Here is a 23,227-nt window from a genome sequence, read left to right on the forward strand (position 1 = left end):
TACCCACTAACTTTGGGTGCTCAATTTGAGAAACCTGATTTTTCAGGGTGCCTAGCAGTTTGGATGTTATATGTTTAAAGCACAGCTCCCACTGTCTTAGTGCCAGTTGTGAATGCTCAGCACTTCTGCAGGTCAGACTCCAGAGTCTGAAGTTGGAGAAATAGAAAATGGAGAATACACAATTACTGACTACCTCTGAAAAGTCTAGTTTCAGTGATTTGCTCAGCATCACACAGGAACTCTGTGGCAGAGGTAGAGATAGAAACCAGTTCTTCAGGACAACATTCAACTGTCTTAACTACCAGTCCCACCCTTCCTGTTCCAGCCATCCTCTGCCCTATTCACTACAAACCTTTCATCTTCTGCAACAGATGAAGCTGGGTCCTACAGACAACAGTCTCCCTTACTACACAACCCTGATTCATCCCCAAAGCAGGTCCAGCCTGTACACTGAATGAGGCAGGAGTCTTGTGAAAAAAAAACAGTATGTAATCATGGAATTAAAGATTGTATCAAAGTGTACACACAATGGGGCCGAATTAAGGTTGTACAAGCATCTTAATTCTGACATTTTGTAATTTAAGTGTTGACTTTGCAACCTCCATAATGGTGTTTCTGTAACTTCCTAGGTTCTTAAAAAAGAAACTGAAAAACAGAAATTTGATCATGTGGCATCATACTGACACCCACATGGGTTACCACCAGGACTACAACCTTTAGATCTACCGCTGTCACTTAAGCTAACAGAGTAAGTGATAGTGATAAGTTGTCATTCTGTGTGGGGACCAGCATTAGTGGGGGATGAGACCCAGTCTGCCAGTGGGTTTCACAGATATTGCTGAAAGCAGAGGAATGGGGAGACTCAGGAATCTTGGGTTCCACTGAAGGCTCTAAGGGACACTCTTCTTCCCATTTGCCTCCCCAAACCCAAGCTTGACCCCTTCTGCCCCATCCATGTCTTAGTACTGACTCCTCCTTACCCGACTCCTTGTCCGAATCCCAGTCCGTCTCCACTCCTTGGCTTCTCATGCCAGTCTTCCCCTCCAGCCCTGCTGAGTCCCAGTCTCCACTCCACACATTCAGTTCCAGTCTCCTTGCCCTGCCAGTCCCAGTTCTCTGCCTGTACCCCAACTACCTATCAGACCTCTCTCCCCTCCTCTGGTCCACTCCCCCCGTCCTCAGTCCCAATCTCCTCGTCCAGCCTGTCCATTTCCCCCCCAGTTCTTGGTCTAATTTCAGTTTCCCATCCCCCTAAGACAAGTGGCTCCCAGTAACCCTGCACGCCCTTCACTAGCTGCCAGTCTCTTTGCCCAGCCAGCCCATCTCCCCACTCCAACTCACAGTCAGTCCCCCTGCCGCCTCCCAAATCCCAATCTTGTTCCAATCTGGATTTTGTGCCCTCACAATTCAAATCAGATAGCTTCTTCCTCCCTGCTGTGCTGCTACCAGCAGGGAGTCACTGAAAGCACAGGAGTGACAGGCTCCATGCTTTGTTCCAGTGCAAGCCCTACTCCACAGTAGGGTGACCAGATGTCCCGATTTTATAGGGACAGTCCTGATTTTTGGGTCCTTTTCTTATATAGGCTCCTATTACCTCCCACCCCCTGTCCCGATTTTTCAGGCTTGCTATCCGGTCATCCTAGCCAAGATCAACAATTAGGGCTTGTTAAAGTGCTTTAACATGGTTTGTGTAGTCGCGGCAGAGCTCTAAAAAAAAACACCTCCACAAGGGGCATAGCTAACAGCGCTGGGAGCACGGCTCCCAGCGCTGGGGCACTGTCTACACTGGTGCTTTACAGCACTGAAATTTGCTGTGCTCAAGGGGGTGTTTTTTCACACTCCTGAGTGAGAAAGTTGCAGTGCTGTAAAGTGCCAGTGTAGATAAGCCCTTATAGGGAAAGTCTTTTTGAATCCCTGAGCATGCTCCAGCCCATGGTTACAATCATCCTAAGGGGATGGCACATGGTCAGTCTGGTCAGCACTGAGAGAGGCTCGGAGAGGATAGAACTGTCAGATTTCAGCAGTTAAAAAAATCAAAATCTCTATTATGCATTTGCAAACTGATTATTTTTCCCCAAAGGCTTATAACTTGGCCAAATTTGGGTGGATTTTTTCAAGACCAGCAAAAGCTGCATCTCTGACACAAAGGCCTCCCGCTTTTGCTCCCCACCCCTGCACTACCATATTTCAAATCCCCACCACTCCAAAGCATGTGGGAACTAGAATTTTTCAAAGAAAAGCTCACCAGAATGTAACATGGCAAAATAATGCATTTTTCCCTGGCTCCATTCTTGCAAACAATTGATCTGTTTTGGCTGAAATGTTCCAAGAAAATTCAATGAGGCAGACACCCAGCAGAGAAAATTTTAGCCCAAATGGTTAGTTACAAGACCCTATTTTCAGTTTAATTATAATGGAAACTGTCAGACAACCTTAAAAAGTAATGTTACCCGCCCTGCCTACAAACAAACATTTATATTGTGCTAGCATCTACAGCTCCAGCCAGACTAGACTAACACGTGTAAAGGGCTGTACAAACACACAGTAAAGGACAGTCTCTTCTTCAAAGATTTTACAATCTGAACGACGATATAACAGGTGGACAAAACAGGCAAGTTCACGTGGGATGGAGAAGACAGGAGAACAACAGCAACGTGCACAATTCTTAGCCAATCAGGAGCAGCAATCACAATTTGTCACCAACATTCTCAGGTTACCATTTCATATATACATTAAGGAAGGGGAGAGATTTAAAGGAGAATGAGGTAAGCAGCTTTCTAGATTTTGACTGAGATCTTTTTCCACTCATAATGGGCAGCATAGGAGGAAGCGCACGTGGTAAAAGTGGGCAATCAAGGCAATCAAGCCCAGCATCATGGATGAAGGAAAGGCAGAAGTTGACCTTGTGATAAATTAGAAGGTCTGATAGGTAGTGCAGAAGTAGATTGTGAAGGACTTTGCGAGAGCTGTTGCAAGCAAGATGGTGTTCTTAACAGCAGCATTTTGAATGGACTTAAGTGATGAGGTTGTAGGCACTGTGAGAAAAAGTTAAATAGTTAAAGTGTGACGCAATCAGGACTTGGATAAGAATTATGGTAGCATGGGCAGAGAGGAAAGACTGGATCTTAGAGGAGTTGTGCAAGAAAAAAAAGTGGGAAGATTTGGACATGGCCTGGATGTGAAGGTTTGAAGAGAGGGCTGAGCTAAAGATGAAGTAAAAGTTACAGGCCTGAGTGACAGACTGCTGTCCACTCCAATAGAGAGGCAGGAGAGAAGTTAGCTTCAAGAGAAAATAATGAATTCTGTTGTGCCCATGTTCATTTTTAGAGTCAGCTAGACATCCATGACGAGACATCACAAAAGACAAGCTTAAATTTTAGTTTAGATGGAGGGGTGAGTTCTAGTGTGGAGAGGCAGATCTGCAGGTCATCAGTATAAAGATGGTAGTCATAGCCACATTTGCAAATGAGATCAACGAAAGATAAAATACTGAGGGAGAAGAGAAGATTGCCAAAGGCAGAGCCCTAGAGAGGACCTTCCACTGAAAGGGAGGGAAGGAGGATGATGACCCACTGAATAAGACCACCTAAAGGGTAGGAAGAGAATCAGGAAATGAAGTCATGAAAGTGCAGGAATGATGGGATAATGAGAGACTATGTTTGACCATAGAAGCATGAAGGACAGTTTCAGAAGTGCATGTGTAAATATAGTAGTGAGGATTACAGTAATGCTACCTGTGGCTACTGCCTCAGGGTTAGATCACTCAGAAAACTCTACTTTGATAAACATGAACCAGCAGTACTAATAAGCATGACTTGATAACTTAAAGGACAGCTGAATCCATTAGACAGCTTATCTACTAGATCACACACAATCCAAAACTACTCTTGCTATACGTTGAATATACTGTTCTCAATAAAACCTGTGTTAGTTTTCCACTTACATCTGCATCCAGTTGTTTGATTTCCCGTAGAATGTTGGGAAATCTATAACCCCACATTAACACTGGCCGTCTGCAGTGTTTATACAGGTGGGAGTTATCTTCTAACAAATTCTGTGAAAGGATATTGTAGGACATCACAGTAAAATCAAACTTTCCCTTGTCTTCTGTATTGTTTTGGTCAATTTGCTTATCTTCAAGAATCTTCATTGTTTTACTATGGTGACAGAAATACTCCCAATGTCTTTTGATCAGGCCTGTTAAAACATTAAATACCAAAGTGAATGATCATGTAATACATTTGCATTACCGTATGTTGATCTTACAACTTGTTTCATATGCAACATATTGTACTTAAGGAATTATTATTCCTCATGAGAGCTCCCTTTGCTTAAACAAATTATAGGCAAATTTGTATCTCATGATTAGAAATATTTCAGACCTTCCATTTGAGATGGAAATAAACTGCTCATATAAACTGCATAATTTTTAGCCACTGTATGCCCCACATTTCAGACTTCTCTGAAGTTGGAGTAACCTAATATATCCTATGAAGCTCATTATGGCCAGTTTCCACAGATATGCTACTCAGTCTTTATAATTCTCCTGTAAAGTTTGAGGATTAGAGAGAGACTCAAAAGCTTCCATATGGTTCTAAATTTGGAGCCACAAGAACCACTGAAAATGCCATCTTGCCTCTTTGCATTATCTCCTATACAGTATCAAGAATGGTAGAGGATCTGAAAGCAGGTAGCAAAACTGACTCTCTTATCTAAGGGCTTGTCTAGACTATAAAATTAAGTCAACTTTATCTAATTCGACCTCGAGTCTCTGAATTAATTAAATCAATTGTGCGTGGCCACACCATGCTCATTGTCTCGATGGAGTGCGTCCTCACTAGCAGTGCCTGCATCAATGCACTGAGCTATCCCAAAGTGCGACTTGCCACAGTGTGTTTTGGGAAGTTTGTGCAATGTCTCATGAGACCAAAACATTGTCACAGGGGAGAATAGGAACATTGCTTCGGCATCCCATAATGCACTGTGCTCAATGGCAAACAACTCAGTGGTTTTCAAGCCTTAAAACCGCCACGCGTACGCCATAACCCCAGAAGCATGGAGCCTGCTCAGTTGTGCACTCTTGCTGTGAGCATCTCAAACACCTCGTGCCTTCTCCTGCATTATTTCCCGAGCCAAAGTAGGGTCTGCTGCGTAGAACATTGCAATGTCCTGCAAGCAGCCCTGCTGCAAGCCATTGAAAAACCAATTCACAATTGCTGCTGGCAATTCACAGAGCAGCTGCACTCTGAGCATCGTTTCTGGTCCCATGAAACAAGCACTGACTGGTGGGACCTCATCGTTTTGCAGGTATGAGCAGTGGCTGCAGAACTTTCGAATGCAGAAGGCCACCTTCCAGAAACTTTGTGCAGAGCTTTCCCCGGCCCTGCAGTTCAGCAACACAAAAATGAGAGCTACTCTGACAGTAGAGAAGCGAGTGGCAATTGCTATTTGGAAGCTTGCAATGGTAGACAGTTACTGGTCAGTGAGGAATCAATTTGGAGCAGGTAAATCAACCGTGGGAGCTGCTGTGATCCAAGTGTGCAGGGCCACTAATCGACTTATGCTATGAAAGGTAGTGAGTCTGGGAAATGTGCAGGACATAAGGAACCCCATCGCTGCAAAACCATCCACTAATTATGGTGGGGCAATAGATGGCATGCACATCCCCATCTTGGCTCCAGACCACCTTTTCAAAGAGTACATAAACCGAAAGGGATACTTTTCAATGGTGTTGCAAGCACTAGTGGATCACAGGGGGCGTTTCACCGTCATCAACATAGAATGGTCAGGAAAGGTTCATGACATGTGCATCTTTAGGAACTCAGGTCTGTTCAAAAAGCTGCAATCCGAGACTTTCTTTCCAGCCTACCCCTTGCTCCCCATGGCTCATGAAGCCATACACTGGCCGTCTGGACAGCAGTAAGGAACAGTTCAATATAAGCTCAGCAAGTGCAGAATGGTGGCTGAATGTGCCTTTGGTTGTTTGAAACGGCAATGGAGACGTTTACAAACAAGGCTGGACCTTAGCAAAGAGAACATCCTCATGGTTATAGCTGCTTGCTGTGTGCTCCATATCATCTGTGGGGAAAAAAGGGGGAAAGTTTTCCGCAGGGGTGGGCTGTTGAGACAGATCACATGGCAGTCATTTTTGAGCAGCCGGACACCAGAGCAATAAGAAGAGCACAGCAAGGGGCGCTGTGTATCTGCAAGGCTTTGAAAAGACATTTCAATAATGAGTCACAGTAATGTGAGCTGCTTGTCTGCATTGTGCTTTCCCAAACCTTCACCTGCCTTGTATCACTGTCCCTGTAAAGCCAACCACCCACCCAAGGCCACTGCTTCTACTCAATAAAGAACATTTATTTCTCAAATCCATTTACTTTATTTAACAAACATAAGTAAAGAGGGAGAACAGAACAAAAATGTAACCTTGGGAAAAGGGGTTGTAAAGTTGGAACTGGAAAAACATTTTCACTGTGTAACATAACACAGCATTCCAGGCCATCAGAGGTCTGTGAATGGGCGCCTTCTGTTCCTTGTACCCTCCCCGAGGTAAGTGAAAGGGATAATGGACTTTTTGCCCACGCCTCATGGAACACTTGGGGGAGGGTGACTCTGCGCCAGGCAATGCCGGCTGGCTGTCCACCAGGGTCTGCAGACGGACTCTACCCTTCTGCTTCTGTTCCTACAGTTCAACCAGACACCTCAACATGTCTGTTTGGTCCCTCATAATCCGAAGCATCTCATCCCGTTCCACACGCTCTTGCTCATTGGAAGCTTTCTGCTCTCCATGTCCATGTCTAAGTTTTTGGACAGTGAAATCCTCCACACTCTCCACTCTGTTTCAGCGGTCCCGGAGGCGTTCACTATCTCGGTGAACTTGTCCTCCTGCCTTCTCTTTCTCCTCCTTCTAATCAGCAAAAGTCTGCTTTAAGGTGTTGATGACATGCCAAAGGACACATTTCCAGCTGTCAGTCATGGGAAAAAATAAAGGAGCCATTGTACATGAATAAAATGTTTCCATAACAAGGTCGTTGTCATAAAAAAAACCTTATTAGACTAGGAGCAAGCCATAACATAATCAGAATCCATAACCTTTCCCTATGCTGTTTTGCTGCTCCAGCCATGGTGAGTAGGCCCCCCGGGTCATGGGTGAACACACTTTTAATAAAGTTTATGCAGGCTCATGTCGGGAGCAGAGGTAGCTAGTCGAACAGTGGCCCTTCCCCATAGCACCACGAGAAGCTGTTTACGAACAGGGGAGGGGAACGTTTTCACTCCCAAATTGTGGAATCTCTCACGTGGAGCCCCAGTCCCCATCAGCCACTTTAAATTGCTTGCTGACCCATGCCGAGCACAGTAAAGGCGCATTAGCGGCCGTGTGGTTTGGCGATCTGGAAAGTATGTGGTGGTGACTATATGCCCTTTTTTTTTCCCCCCTTGTAAGGGCACTTTTAATGAGAACTTCTCTCCTGTTTTCCCTAGGCAACCCAATGTGATATTAGTCTCCTGAGGGTAACAGAGGGGGAAAGGAAGGAGATGCGGCAAGTGTCTGGGTATAGACCTGGTCCTTATACTGCTATGCTGTGTACTGCAATGATGCCAGCAGAATTAATTCAGGAGTTGCATGGGAAAGTGTCCTTCCATGGTGGAAGAAATAAGACTGCCCTGCCCAGAAACCTTCTGCAAAGGATTGCAGAGTACCTCCATGAAAGTTTCCTAGAGATATCCATGGAGGATTCCCAGGCTATTCCAGTCCACCTAAACAGTCTTTTCCAGGGGCCACCCTCTGCGTAGCTGGAGTGGCCTCTTGTAAGCAGAGAACCACAGCACCTCGCTTTTTCTTCACAGTAAACATGCAATACCACCAAATGTGCGTGCCCACTAAAGTTTAACTGGACTTTGATTGTAACTGTATACTCACCAGAGGTGCCTTCCCTAGCATCATGGTCAGCCACCATGATGTCCTACGACCCACAGGGCTCCAGGGTTAAAAATCTTTCCTGGTTCTTGGGGAGAACGGATCCACCGCTTGCCTGTTTCCCATTCTCCTCCTCCTCTTCCTCATCTACCATATTGTCGTCCTTGTTGTCCCTAGACTCACACCTGTGAGTATGCTGGTAGGGTCACCCCTGAGAATTGCATGCAGCTCGTTATGGGGTTCAGCACCAGAATGGCTGTTCGCCTCTCTTGCCTTCTGGTACGCTTGGCAAAGTTCTTTTATTTTCACACGGCAGTGTTGTCTCTCTCTTGTGTAGCCCTTCTCCCCCATTCCACAAGCAATCTTTGCATAGATGTCAGCGTTTCTTCTGCTGGATTGGAGCTCTGCCTGCACAGATTATTCTCCCCACACAGCAATGAGATCCACCACCTCCTGTGCAGACCAGGCTGGAGCACATTTGGGGCATGTAGTCTCCATGATCAGCTGTGCTCAAGCTGGCAGGCTCCCAGTGCTGATCAAACAGGAAATGGGAAATCAAAAATTCTCAGAGCTTTAGCCGGGGAGGGGCTGTTTACTGTGTACCTGGCTGCAGTGCGGCAGAGTTGAGAATGATCTCCACAGCGGTCACAGATGAGCATTGTGGGACACAATCTGGAGCCAATTAAGTCGAATTACACAATGCTGCATCTGCAGTACCTTGTGAATTAAGTGCTATGTCTCTCGCAGAAGTGGATTACAGAAATGGACATTATAGGCTACTTATGACCCAGTAGTTTAGACCTACATTAACAGGTTGACTTAAAGCGGCTTCCTTCGACCTAACTTTTTAGTGTAGATCAGGCCTAAGCAGGGCCGGCTTTATGACCCGCGGGGCCCGATTTGAATACCCGGCGGCAGTCCGGGGCTTCGGCAGCACGGAGTCTGGTCCAGGTTTTCTGCAGCACCAAAGGACCCCCCGCCGCCGAAATGCCGCCGAAGACCCCCGGAGCGGACCCCCCACCACCAAAATGCTGCCGAAGACCCCCGGAACGGGGCCCTCTTAGGTGCAGGTGCTGGGCCCTCTTAGGCGCACAGGCCGATTCCGGGGAATCGGCCTAAAGCCGGCCCTGGGCCTAAGGGAATCCTGCAGGGATGAGTATACCCCTGGGAAGCATTGACCATTTTTAATGAAAACTATTCAGTTCAACTACTTGAGATACAAGTGTATTTTGACCATTTCCATGTAAGTTTATACATAGCCTGAGACCAAAGATGTACTGTATGACAATTCTGCCTCTTACTCCCTTGAAAGGAAGCTGGAAGACAGATACCTGAACTATGCACCAATTAAATATTTATGCCAGTGGCTGTCCCATCTCTGCTATTTAACTGTATTTGGGCTATTCCATTCTAAGTCCTAAAGTGGTCTTCTGTGATTAAGCACAGTGACAAAATTACCTCCCTGCCAAAGTAGACATTAATTGAATTATTTATGTTCTCCCCTCCCCCCCCCACAACTGCCACTTCCACACTGAAAGACAGTATAGGGAGGTATTGCCCAGAATCTTCTCAGCAATCTGAAGGACTTTCCAGAGAAAATACATTCCATCACTGGGACTCCACATCCTCAGAGGAGTGGGGAGAAGTTGCATGTGCTAAGGTACTAAAGGAGGGGCACTGCCCACTGACCACTCCTCTTTCTGAATCCCTCCACCGACTCCTTTTTCCACCCTACTAAGTTTAATCTCTGATCCTCACATTTAAGGGCCTTCACAAATGCGTTCCTCCCTAATCAGATGCTCATTTTTTAATCACATCTTTTCCTATGCCTTGTGCTCTACCAACGATGGCCCAGATGACACTCTCCCATGTCTGCGTCACTGATGCCATTCTTGTGCACAGAATGTCCTCCTTGAGCTGATCTGTGAGACCACTATCCTCTCCTTCAAATCCCATTGCTGAGACTCCTGCAAGAAGTCAGCTAACTCAAGATGTCTAGGTGAAGGGTCAGTTCTGGATAGCTGATACATATCTAAAATGTAACATACATTTGCTTCTTTTGTAGAAGTAATTTTATCCCTCTTCCCCAGAGCCACTGCAAGTCACTTGCCTTTCCAGGCAGTCCTCGACTTTACAACATTTGACTTACGATGAACAGCACTTATGACAGGTTTCTGATTTGACTTATGACCACAAGTTTCGACTTTACGACTCGGTCCTGCAATGGAGTAGATTGTGGCACCGACGTTTCGACTTATGACACAATTTTCAAGAAGCAATTGAGTTAAGTCAAGTCGGAGGACTGCCTGTATAGGACTTAATTCTGCAAGATGCTCTATGTAGGCACTCTTATATTCATGAAGAGCCCTACTGAAGTCAATGACGCTCCAAACAGGCACAAGGACCTGCTTGTGTTGGGCAGCTTGCAGGACAGGGGCTCTAGACTCAGTTATGTGGACAAGGACTACATTTTCCAGATAGGTCTGATATTTTTCATCTCCAAAAAAGTCTAAACCCCATACCAAAATATCCTGCTGAGAACTGGGCGGGTGGGGAGTGTGACTGAAAATATTTTATATACAGAATAATTGTTTCTTTTGCTTTATTAAACTAAATATGTACACTACCAAGCACAAAGCAGCCTATGAAGTCTTATTGAAGCTTCTTGGCATTTATAGCTACCACCAATTTCTCCTGGTAGCACCAGATGCTGGTATCCGAAAGGAGTCCATTAGAGAAGAGAACAGACATGCCTCTTTGGGTGGAGGGAGGTATAAAGAAAATTCAAGGCATCAGAAGCAGCAACAAAACTTAGAAGTTCCTGCTGCTGGTTCAGAATACAGGCACAAAGCTGGACTAGGGTAGATTAGATTAATTAGATGATTTTTCTTTTGCCTCCATTCACTCCTTTAAAAAAAAAAGCCATTCACAATGTCAAACAAGTCCCAGAATCAGATTATGTTAAATAATAATAATAAAATAAAAAGCTCTTAAGCAAACAGTTGGGGACAATTTAGGAGGAGTATGTTAAAGTCAAAGTACTGAGAGACAATAGTTGCTGCAGAAGCCCTCACTGTGCTCTTAGCATCAAGCATGTTAACTTTAAATAATTAAGCATTCTGGCTCCCTGTTCATAAATAATTCTATTGTCGATGCAGTGAATCTCACTTAGACCTGATAAGATTTGAATTGTATAGACCACATTGTTTTGAGCTGAGAAATTGTGCATATTTTACTGCACTATCTGCATAGGTGCACTTGATTCATGTTCAGATAGGTAAAGAAAACGGCAGCAAAGCCTGCTGAAATTATAATTTATGAAAATAAATGGCAAAACCAAATATGACCACCTGGTGGTGCCACTTCAAATAATAAGAGCCACCCTGACTATCTCAAGCAGCATGAGCTCAGCTCTGTCTGCCAGATTAGGGTTTTTGAGAGCACAAAATCAAAACAGTTTAAAGCTGTAAATTACAGCACTTGACATTTGTAATATCTTTTAAAAACCAACACCCTCCTGGTATAGTTGCCAGCAAAGAGGTGGAATACAGAGGGCACTACAAAATGATACTTAAAACCTGTTAAATATATAAAGAAAACACTACAGAAATAGCAAACACCATTTTTACCTCTTGTGTTTGCAGTATTTTCTTTTTCATTTTTTGGTGGAGTAGAAAGACAGGCTGCTTCATTCTGATTAGAGCTGCTAATTTCTTCATTAGGACTGCAAACATCATTCTGACCACTGTGTCTTCTCCTTTTTGAAGAAGGTTCATCTCCCTCGGATTTCATATTAGGATTAGAGAGATGAAAAGAAGAGTTGTGTGTGAAGTTATCACGTTGCCAGTTCCAGTACTGAGGCGGTCTCCAAGGCCCGAAAAAGTGAGGCGGTCTCCAAGGCCCAAAAAAGTGAGGCGGTCTCCAATTCACTGTAAAATCCGCAGTGCTGACATACGGAGCCCAAGAATAGTGATCAGCCCACCTTATAGAATTGGAGATACAACTGTTCCAGCAGAATCTTTGAGGGCTATCCCAGTGGGCAACCCAATCTCTGCCCAGCCTCTGCATGTGACGGGGCAGCATGGGGTGTCTACAACAGAAGAATATATTACTTAAAAGCATATTGCTCTTTATTCAACTAAGTCTGCATACAGAACAAGAGATGCAGACTACTGTCCGCAGGTACAATTTTTCCTAAGTTGCTGATTGTGATTTCTTATAATGTATTTCTTCCCCATATACTGATTTATATAAAGATAGTGGGAAATAACATTTTCCATTTAGAACTCACTCAGAAGCTTGGATGCACAGAATAAGAATCTGATTATCAGATCCAATCACTTTTTATAAACCTGTCACTTCTTCCTTCAGTTACAATTTAAACAGTTGGCCTATTTAAAAGAAAAATAGACTAACAAGCCATGTTATAACTTTTTTCAGATTTGATTATGGTTTTTCATTCAGTACCTGTACAAGGAGTACTAATGAGAAAGCCCAGAAGGTAGGTACAGTATTTTAGTATGCTGGGACATCATCTATTCTATACAGGTTCTTATACCACACACTTCAGTGTAGAAGTTTCCTGTAGAAAAGAAAAGCTGTCACTGAACGTATTCAGAAGTGGGTTTCCTCTATATAGCATATTTGGCTCTTTACCACCACAAAGAGGTTTAATTTTTCTAAATGGTCTGTGGCTCTTTAAAACTAAATTTTGAGCCTAAGGAGGTGACATGCTAATAAATAAATAAATAAATAAATAATAAAGGATGGGGTGAAGGTGGGGGGGAGGCGGGGAAGAGAAGAGAGAGACTGAGCCTGTGTCCTTTTTTAATACATAAAAAGGCTTGAAAATATTTTTTATTTTTTTTCCCCATTAACGGTTCCATTGGTAAAAGTTCAAGCCTGCAGGCTCGTGGAATGGGTTTATTATTATTCTCAGTTTGAATGATCTTGGACAGATAATTCACTTATTTTTATTTTTAACTGCCTTTTATACTCAATTACCTCACTGTACCAAGACATGCGGACAGGTGTCTTAAAACAAAAAAACCAAAACCTGAAATCAAGTACAGCTGGGTAAAGAATGATCAGAAAAAACATTTTCTGACAATTTATCTATTTTTGTCAGTACAAAACAGCACAATTGGAGCAATTTTACAAAGTTTCAACATTTTTTTTAGGACATTTTGCATGATTTTTTTTCATTATAGAGGGAATTTGCAAAGAATCAGAGATCTACTTACCCTCAATAAGCCACACCTGTGGCTTTTTGTAAGCCTCTAGCACATTTTCAAAAATCACGTGTCTACTGAGTTAAGCACAAGGCTGGGAGCTAGACAGTTCTGAGTTCTAACCCCACCTCTGCTACTGATTTTTATAACCGTTCACACTTATAGCACTTTAAGAACATAAGAACAGCCATACTGGGTCAGACTAATGGTCCATCTAGGCTGGTAGCCTGTCTTCCAACAGTGGCCAATAGCAGGTACTCCAGAGGGAAAGGCCAGAACAGGCAATCATCAAGTGATCCATCCCCTGACACCCTTCCCAGCTTCTGGCAATCAGAGGCTAGGGACACACAGAGCATGGGGTTGCATCCCTGACCATCCTGGCTAATAGCCATTGATGAACCTATCCTCCAAGCACTTGTCTAATTCTTTTTTGAACCCCATTATAGTTTTGGCCTTTACAACATCCCCTGGCAACACAGAATAACTGTGTTGTGTAAAGAAGTGTTTCCTTTTGTTTGTTTGTTTGTTTTAAACCTGCTGCCTAATAATTTAATCAGGTGACCCCTGTTTTTTGTTACGTGAAAGAGAAAATCACTTCCTTAATCACTTTCTCTACACTAGTCATGATTTTATAGACCTCCATCATATCCCTTAGTTGCCTCTTTTCCAAGATGAAAAGTCCTAATCTTTTTAATCTCTCCTCATATGAAAGCTGTTCCATACCCTTAATATTTTTGTTGTCCTTTGCTGCAACTTTTACAATTCTAATATATCTTTTTTGAGATGAGATCACTAGAACTACACACTGTGTTCAAGATGTGGGCATACCATGGATTTATATAGTGGCATTATGATATTGTCTATCTTATTATGTATCCCTTTCCTAATTGTTCCTAACATTGTTAGGGGTTTTTTTTGACCGCTGCTGCAGCTTGAGCAAGTGTTTTCAGAGAACTATCCACAATGACTCCAAGATCTCGGTCCTGAGTGGTAATAGCTAATTTAGACCCCATCATTTTGTATGTATAGTTCAGATTATGTTTTTTGATTTGCTACTTTGCATTTATCAACACTGAGTTTCAGCTACCATTTTGTTGCCCAGTCTCACAGTTTTGTGAGATCCCTCTAAGTCTTCACAGTATGCTTTGGATTAGGGCTGTCGATTAATCACAGTTATCTCATGGGATTAACTCAAAAAAATTAATCGTGATTAATTTCACAGTTAAAGGATAGAATACCAACTGAAATTAACTATTTCGGATGTTTTTCTACATTTTTAAATATATTGATTTCTATTGCAACACAATATAAAGCATACAGTGCTCACTTAATATTATTTTTATTACAAGTATTTGCACTGTAGAAATGATAAAAGAAATAGTATTTTTCAATTCACCTCATACAAGCCCTCTCTATCATAAAAGTTGAAATTACAAATGTAGAATTATGTACAAAAACCCCTAAAACAATGTAAAAGTTTAGAGCACATAAGTTAATCTTTTTAATCGCTTGACAGCCCTACTTTGGACATAACTATCTTGAGTAATTTCATATCATCTGCAAATTTTGCCACCTCACTGTTTATGCCTTTTTCCAGATAATTTATGAATGTGTAGAACAGCATTGGTCTCAGTACCGATCCTTAGGGGACACCACTATTTACCTCTCTCCATTCAGAAAACTGACCATTTATTCCTATCCTTTGTTTTCTGTTTTGTAACCAGTTATTGAACCACGAGAGGACCTTCCCTCTTATCCTATGACTACTTACAAAAAGTTACTAATTAAACAGTTAAATAGCATTGTCTCCGTTTTCCAGATGGAGAAATTGAGTATCAAAGAGATGATCCTCTTATAAAATCAATGTCTGAATCAGAATTAGAACCCAGATTTCCTTGTTTCCAGTCCAGGTCTAATAAACTAAACCACAGTGCCACAACACAAGTCAGAGTTTTTCTAAACCTCAGTTTCTCCACCTGTAAAATGGACACAGGGATATTTAATTATGAAATAATTAAATAAATAGGATTTACAAGTAAAAAGTACTAAGGCTAGTAACTGTCAGAAGCAAGGCTAGAGACAAAAGCCTCCTAGCTTCCACTTGGTCTAGTGGATCAGAATACTTGCGGCCCTCAATAGATCCAATTTCTCCTCCTCTCGCAGCAACTTTTTAGTAAATGACCTCCTGGTCATTTACACAGAGAAACTAATACAAATGGAATAGAGTGCTCTGCTGTAGTCTGGATATAAGTGATGTTCACACCACTTTGTGATGAGTTCTTAGAATGCTTGTTTTATAATCACTCAGATTAGATTTTGTTCATAGTTCAAATTTAAAGCCTTTTACAGCCATACATTTTTTAATGAAGTGTTTTCCTGTTTGGGAAACCACAGGTGAATTGCAAAGAGAAAACAAAACTGTGCTTGATTCAATTTTATGACCTGAATGCCTCCAATCCCAATTCTAGTTAGTGGGGCATTTAGCATATAAACATGATCTTCATTCACTTTCAAATTTCCCACTGCAGTTTAGTTTTAAGCATTTGCTTGCATTTATGAGCAGTCTCAGTTTTGGGTACAGCATTAAATACGCATAACTAAAGTTAGGTCAGTTAAAGTTACTGTCAAGTTGCTGCTCATGAAATTGCAGAGACACCATTGACTTGAAATCATGTTGTCTCACTAATGGAATATTTTCATAACAAGCTAGCTGTGTCACTGGAAAAATACATTAAAAACTTCAGCTCTGTGTTGGTTAACACAGACATAAGACAACAAAAATATTTTGTTGGGTCCCACTATTAAATAATTTCACTCAACTGTTTATCACAAGTAGTGAGAGGTTTGATATGAGATGAATGTGTAGTGAAATAAAATTATTATGCTGAACTCATAATTTTAACATTTAGATTACCTTTCTTAAATATATTTATCTTTCTATACATATTTTAAATATAGTCCAACCAAAAATTCAACTGATTTAAATAAACAAGTTATCTGCCTATGATTTGCTGCTCTCATTCAAAGTCTGCAGATCTACTTTCATTGGAATAAATATTTCTTTCCCCAACATAACTAGGTGTTGCTGTGTGTGATGCCATTAGGTACTTATATGGACCAGCACCCCAGAGTTTTAATCTTTAATTCTCCCTCAGTTTATTTTGAAGTAGAATGAATTATTTACAGAGTTGTAAAGTGCATACAGCACAAACTGAAGTATTTAGATACTCAAACCAGAGATTGTTAATGGCAGTTCCTCAAACGTGGACCAGGTAGCAAAGTATCACTGTGTGCCCGTGCCACGGGGACAGCACGCCCCCTCTCCCATTGCTCCCCACGCCACTGGGCCCGCCTCTCCTGCCCATCCCTCCGGGCCAGCCCGCCCGCAACACCCGCCCGCCACCTTAGCGCCCCGGCCCCTCAGGCCTAGGCCCCCCGGCCGGCCCGTTTTTACCTCCAGGTAGGGCGCCTCACTAGCCGCTCCAGTGAGCTCCTCTGGCACCTACATCGCTCCCCGACTGTGGGGTCATCCTAGAGCACCACCTGCTCCTTCCCCCACCCCCCGGGCCCGGCCGCCTTCCGCACTGACCGGCCTCTTCCCCCGCAGCCGCACCGGCTGCAGCCCCGCCTCACACGGCGCCACGCTTCCATCGCCGCCAGCCGGGCGGCTCTACACCCGGGCAGCACGCACTAGGCCATGGGAGTCGTAGTTCTACCGCCTCGCCCCGCTACGAACCGTTCCCGGCGGCCATTTTTGTTAAGGGAATCTGACCTAGTCAGCTGAGCGGCCATTTTTGTTTACGGCAGTTGCGCCGTTTCTTGACTGTTGGACGGCCATCTTGATTAAGGGCAGGAGGCTGGGGGCCATCTTGATTTACGGCTGATGCCGGGCATAGAGGCCATCATAGCTAAGGGCTGTAGCTTGGTAGCCATCTTTGCTCTGGGCAAAGTGCAAAGGCCTTTATTTTAATATGTGACTTAATTGCAACAGGGGAGTGGTGACTAGTAACTAAGAGCAGCAAAGTATTCACCCACGAAAGCTCATGCTCCAGTACGTCTGAGACTCCGGGCTTGGCTACACTCGAAACTCCAAAGCGCTCCAAACACTAAACGATTGTTGTATGTAAAGTAAATAAGGTTTTAAAAATGTTTAAGAAGCTTCAGTTAAAATTAAATTAAAATGCAGAGCCGCCAGGACCCGGGCAGTGTGAGTGCCACTGAAAATCAGCTCGTGTGCCGACTTCAGCACACGTGCCATAGGTTGCCTACCCCTGTTTTAGAAGATCTCTTTCTATAAGTCTATAATGTATAACTAAACTATTGTTGTATGTAAGTAAAAAAGGTTTTTAAAATGTTTAAGAAACTTTATTTAAAATTAAATTAAAATGCAGAGCCCCCCAGACCGGTGGCCAGGACCCAGGCAGTGTCAGTGCCACTGAAAATCAGCTTGCGTGCCACCTTCAGCATGTTTGCCATAGGTTGCCTACCCCCGTTATAGACTAACAAACATATTGGAGTATGAGCTTTCGTGGGTGGATGCATCCGATGAAGTGGGTATTCACCAACGAAAGCTCATGCTCCAATACGTTTGTTAGTCTATAAGGCACCACAGAATTCTTTGCCGCTTTCGCAGATCCAGACTAACACGGCTACCCCTCTGATACCTAAGCCTAATGTTTATCATCAGTGACTTGTCCAGAAATGCCTGGGGATTGGGTGACTTTACTCTGCCACCTGCTATTGTTCATTGTTTGCACCGGAGCCTTAACAATGTTATTCCGAGTCACACAATATTTGATGCTTTTCTTACAGCTCCAGCTCCTGGAGTCCTGGGATCAGGTGAGAACCTCAGATTTCATTTTTTTAAAAATCTAAGTTCCCAGCCCCCAGGATTGCAGAGAAAAGCTTGAAAACATGAACCCTAAACATTCCGAACCAGAAGGAAAATAATAAGTATCACAAATTTATTGTTAAAAATCTCATTATTCTGGAAGTGGAAGGGGGGGTGTTGTCTGATGATTTTTAAACACTTGGGGTTTTAGAGTACAAATTTTAGATACATTCTGCACTTTGGTGTACAGCTTTAGAATTTATCCCAGTAGGATAATATTCTTTGATGCAATGCTGTGATATTATGTTCCAATACCATAGTGTATGTTATACATCATAGCACCACTGTCTGAGATGTGTGCATTAGATCATCTAGTCCAGGGGTTGGCAACCTTCGGCACACGGCCCATCAGGGTAACCTGCTGGTGGGCTGTGAGACATTGTGTTTACGTTGACCTGCAGGCACAGCCCCCCGCAGCTCACAGTGGCCGCGGTTCACTGTTCTTGCAACTCCCATTGGCTGGAAGTGCGGGAACTGAGCCACTGGGAGCTGCGGGGGGCCGTGCCTGTGGATAGTCAATGTAAACAAAATGTCTCGTGGCCCACCAGCGGATTATCCTGGTGTGCTGAAGGTTGCCGACCTCTGATCTAATCCCTCCTCTTGCCATTGCAGAATGACTCCACCTATTTTCTAATGCTAGTGTAGTTTCAGAGGCAACGTATGAGGGCCATGCAGGGTCATGTGGCCATTTGCTGCTTGGCTTGTACTTAGTATGGTCTGGGGCGGCTCTACCTTTTTGGCCGCCCCAAGCAGTCATGCGCGGGAGGCGCCCCGGAGCCGTGGGAGCAGCGGACCTCCCGCGGGCATGACTGCGGAGGGTCCGCTGGTCGCGCGGCTCGGCTGGACCTCCCGCAGCTGCGGACGGTTCGCAGGTCCAGCGGCTCCGCTTGAGCTGCTGCAGGCATGCCTGCGGGAGGTCCAGCCGAGCCGCGGGACCAGCGAACCGTCCGCAGTCATGCCGGCGGGGGGTCCACTGGAGCCGCGGGACGAGCGCCCCCTCCGCAGTCATGCCTGTGGCAGGTCCGGTCGTCCCGGGGCTCCGGTGGACCTCCCGCAGGCATGACTGCGGCAGGTCCGCCGGCCCAGCCTGCCGCCCCCCCGGGAAAGGGCCGCCCCATGCGCGTGCTTGCCGCGCTGGGCTCTGGAGCCGGCCCTGAGTATGGTTACATGGACTGAGCATGCTAAGTAACACTGCTGAAGCTGGCTGCCCTCACTGTCCCCTTCCCACTGTCAGCAGGCGTGGGTCATCCCTGGCTAGTTTTATATACCTCTAGTACAGCGGTTCTCAAACTGTGGGTCAGAACCGCAAAGTGGGTCTTGACCACATTTTAATGGGGTTGCCAGGGCTGGTGTTAGACTTGCTGGGACCCGGGTCTGAAACCCGAGCCCCACCACCCTGGGCCAAAGCTGAAGCCTGAGTGGCGGGGCTCAGATTACAGGTCCCCCTCATCTGGGCCTGAAGTCCTTGAGTGCACGGGAGGGGCTCGGGCTTTGGTCCCCCCTCCTGGGGTCATGTAGTAATTTTTGTTGACAGAAGGAAGTCGCGGTGCAATTAAGTTTGAGAGCCCTGCGCTAATAGAAGAGGAGGAATAGAGTTTGGGTATGAAGAAGAGGGAAGGGGTCAGAGCTCCCTGCTGTATCTTCCTGATGAGGAAGTAAAGTGTCTCAAGGAGGAGGGATGGATTATTAGACACTTCATTTATATTCTTGTACAGCAGCAAGGTGCATTTTCAGTGACGGGCACTACATAAATTATGTACATAAAAATAAACCTTTTCTATTCACTGTAGCTTATGAGTGATTCACTTTAAAGTGCTTTCTGAGGCACTACAAACATGAGCCTCATCCTGCAAGCTGCTCTGTGTAGGCAGGCCCCTGAGCCCACTGCAGAGTCCCTTTAAGACAATGGGGCTCTACAGGGGTGCATGGGATCTGCCTGTATTCACCAGTTTGGAAAATCAGCTCCTATGAATAGGGCCATACCAAATTCATGGTCCATTTTGGTCAATTTCATGGTCATAGGATTTTAAAAATTGTAAATTTCATGATTTCAGCTATTTAAATCTGAGATTTCAGGATTTTGTAATTGTAGGGGTCCTGACCCAAAAAGGCGTTGTGAAGGGGGGTGTCGCAAGGTTATTGTAGGGGGTTTGCAGTACTGCTACCCTTACTTCTGCACTGCTGCTGGTGGCGGTGCTGCCTTCAGAGCTGAGCAGCTAGACAGCGGCATTTGTTGGCTGGGAGCCCAGCTCTGAAGACAGAGCCACCAGCAGCAGAAGCATAGTAGTAAGGATGGCACGATATGGTATTACCACCCTTACTTCTGCATTGCTACCTGCAGAGCTGGGCCCTCAGTAAGTAGCCACTACTCCCTGTCCGCCCAGCTCTGCAGCCAGCAGCACAGAAGTAAGGATGGCATGGTATGATATTACCACCCTTACTTCTGCGCTGCTGCTGCTGCTGCTGCTGGTGTGCTGCCGTCCGAGCTGGGCACCTGGCCAACAGCTGCTGCTCTCTGGCCTCCCAGTTCTGAAAGCAGCTCAGAAGTAAGAGTGGCAATACTGTGACCTCCCTAAAATAACCTTGTGACCACCACCACCCTGCAACTCCCTTTTGGGTCAGGACCCCCTATTTGAGAAACACAGGTCTCCCCCATGAAATCTGTATAATAAAGGGTAAAAGCACACAAAAGACCAGATTTCACAGTTCATGCCATGTTTTTCATGTCCGTGAATTTGGTAGGGTCCTACCTGTGAAAGATTTTGCATACAAATAGATAGTTTTATTCAATTCCTGGTATAAAGAAGCATCTATTTCATTTCTATCAAAATGTCAATATATGTAATATAAGTAGAAGGTTAAGAGCTACATTGGTGGGGTTTGATGACAAAGCCAATACAGGTGTGCAGCTTAACAGCATGTGAAGATAAATAGCATGCAGAGACAAGAGAATATGATGGGGTCTGATGGAGTGGGAAACAGTGCAAATGCTTCATGGGAACTAAAACCAAGAAGGGTATGATATCTTCCATACTGCAGTTGTTTGTTACATGTAAATTTTAAACATTTTTAGCGTTTTCCCAGTATAGGGGGGTGGGGGAGCATTCTTACAAATTGAGATGTTATTGAGTTAAGAAGGTTCAGGGTGGTTACCATATCAAGTCCACTTTGGGTATTTATTTTTCAAAGGTAATTTACTTAAGACATCTCAATTGTAAAAATGCTCATTCATTCTTAATTTGCTTCTCTACAATTTACCAGGGGAGAACAGTTATTAATCCTTGATTCAGGTTACCCACAGTGTCTTCATCTTACATTTACATCTATCTTTCCCACTACATCTACACATGCACACAAAATACCAAAACCATTTTCATTGCTAGTGCTCTAGTACTGTCAGTACCTTCCAATAATCTCTGTTAGTTATATATCTTTCTGTGCGATGGGGGACAAATAAGAAATAACTACAGCAAACTCCTATTAAGCCATTTTCCTAGCAAGGGAAGTTTCACATAGAATTTAAACAATTACTATATTGATAGTTAGTACTATATTCAACCCATCTGTGCTGCTCTGTCACTTTAAAAGGCCTTTTCTCAGTAGTAATATTTTAATAGGACTACACTGGGAATTGTGGTGAGGAAGGGGGGGGAAAGTAGTTTAAAAGTTGGTAAAAGCATGTCAAAAGCTTAACGGTAGGAAAAGCAGGAAGAACAAAGAAGTCAGCCTCAAGGAAAGTAATGACATGTCACTACAGGGAAAGGTTTGTAAGGCAGCAGGCAAAACAAAGGGTAAGTAAAAGACTAATCTATTCAAAAATTTAAATAGCTACTTATCACAACTGTTCCCTTGAACTACTACTCCCTACATTGATCTAAGCCAAGAGGTGTCACTTTGTCACAGATAGTTTGCTCCCCTCTTTATTACAAAACTTTGGGAAATCCCTGGCTCTAAGTATTTAATGCATTTCTACGGAGTAGAACAGAGTTAAGGAGTATTCTTCAAGATGGTATCTCTATGATTCTGATTGCCCAAATATCCTATTGGTCACTTTAAGTTTTGAAACTCTCTATTAGATGGATGCTACCAACTTGCTGGGAAGATGTTTTGATTATTAAGGAGCTGTTTCCTCTACTGAAGGAGTGTCCTTCCCACATCAATACTACCAGGAGTGCTGGAACAATATTTATAGTGGGGGTGCTGAGAGCCGTTGAACGAAACTGTAAACCCTGTATATAATAGAAACCACTTCAAGTCAGGGGGTGCTACTGCACCCCTAGTTCCAGCACCTTTGAATACTGCTAATTTTATGACCATTTTCCTTTGTCTTATGCAAAAATAAAGTAGTAACTGTCTCCAGTAGATTATAAAATAACTAAACAACCTCTGCTCTTATTAGTGTAAGTACTCTGGTGAACTAACCCACAAAAACAAAATGGACAAGCATTTGAAAACAGCATACTTCGTCAGGTCATGGAAACAACATTAGGATAACAGGTTTCAGCGGGGTAGCCGTGTTAGTTTGTAGCAGCAAAAAACTTTGAGTCCTTGTAGCACCTTAGAGGTTAACAAATTTATTTGGGCATAAGCTTTTGTGGGCTATAACCCACTTCGTCAGATGCATGGAGTGGAAAATACAGTAGGCAGGTATAAATACACAGCCTATGAAAAGATGGGAGTTGCTTTACTGAGGGTTGGGGAGGAGAGAGGTGGTCAGAGCTAACAAGGCCAATTCAATTAGGATGGATGTGGCCCATTTTCTGTCTGTTGATATTCACCCCTTCTTATCAACTGTTGGAAATTACTTTTTGTAGTGATAACCAGGCCAATTCAATCAGGGTAGATGTGGTTCATTCCAACAGTTGACAAGTTGTGAGTATCAACAGAGTGTGATAGACCCAGGCCAGTTGGGTATAGCAGAAGGCAGATATACTGGCCACTGGATTAACAGTTTTCTGTTCCCTGACTGACCAGAGCAGGGGCTGCTCCAGGCTAATGAGAACACCGGACTCTACTTAACCTGCAAAGAGTCAGGTGAGGCCATTAAGCTAATGTGACCACCTGACTCTAAGGCCCTGCTGATACTATAAAAAGGGCTCACTCCAGTCAGGCAGAAGAGAGCCAGGGAGCCAGAGGAGAGGAAGTATGGCTGAAGGGCTGGTTAATGAAAACAGCCTCAAACCA

The 23,227-nt window shown here is 44.0% G+C and overlaps 2 protein-coding genes across 4 annotated transcripts in view; one reads left to right on the forward strand and one right to left on the reverse strand.

Moving 5' to 3' along the window:
• Nucleotides 1-16,984, reverse strand: part of ANGEL2 (angel homolog 2) — a 33,436-nt gene extending 16,452 nt beyond the window's left edge. Inside the window, exons 1-3 of one of the 3 annotated variants that reach the window (XM_045011883.1) lie at nucleotides 16,742-16,900; nucleotides 11,551-12,011; nucleotides 3,944-4,197 (exon numbers count right to left, since the gene is read on the reverse strand). In XM_045011883.1, the coding sequence (XP_044867818.1) occupies nucleotides 3,944-4,197; nucleotides 11,551-12,011; nucleotides 16,742-16,803 (777 nt within the window). In that variant the 5' untranslated portion in view covers nucleotides 16,804-16,900. The other 2 variants (XM_045011884.1, XM_045011885.1) reach the window with 2 other exon arrangements.
• A 4,693-nt stretch (nucleotides 16,985-21,677) lies between these two features.
• RPS6KC1 (ribosomal protein S6 kinase C1) overlaps nucleotides 21,678-23,227 on the forward strand; it is a 123,262-nt gene continuing 121,712 nt past the window's right edge. The window contains exon 1 of the mRNA XM_045011342.1: nucleotides 21,678-21,834. Coding sequence (XP_044867277.1) covers nucleotides 21,784-21,834 — 51 coding nt within the window. The 5' untranslated portion in view covers nucleotides 21,678-21,783. The remainder of the gene's footprint in view (nucleotides 21,835-23,227) is intronic.

The sequence above is a fragment of the Mauremys mutica genome, chromosome 3 (genome assembly GCF_020497125.1).
Source record: "Mauremys mutica isolate MM-2020 ecotype Southern chromosome 3, ASM2049712v1, whole genome shotgun sequence".
Taxonomy (NCBI): Eukaryota; Metazoa; Chordata; order Testudines; family Geoemydidae; genus Mauremys; species Mauremys mutica.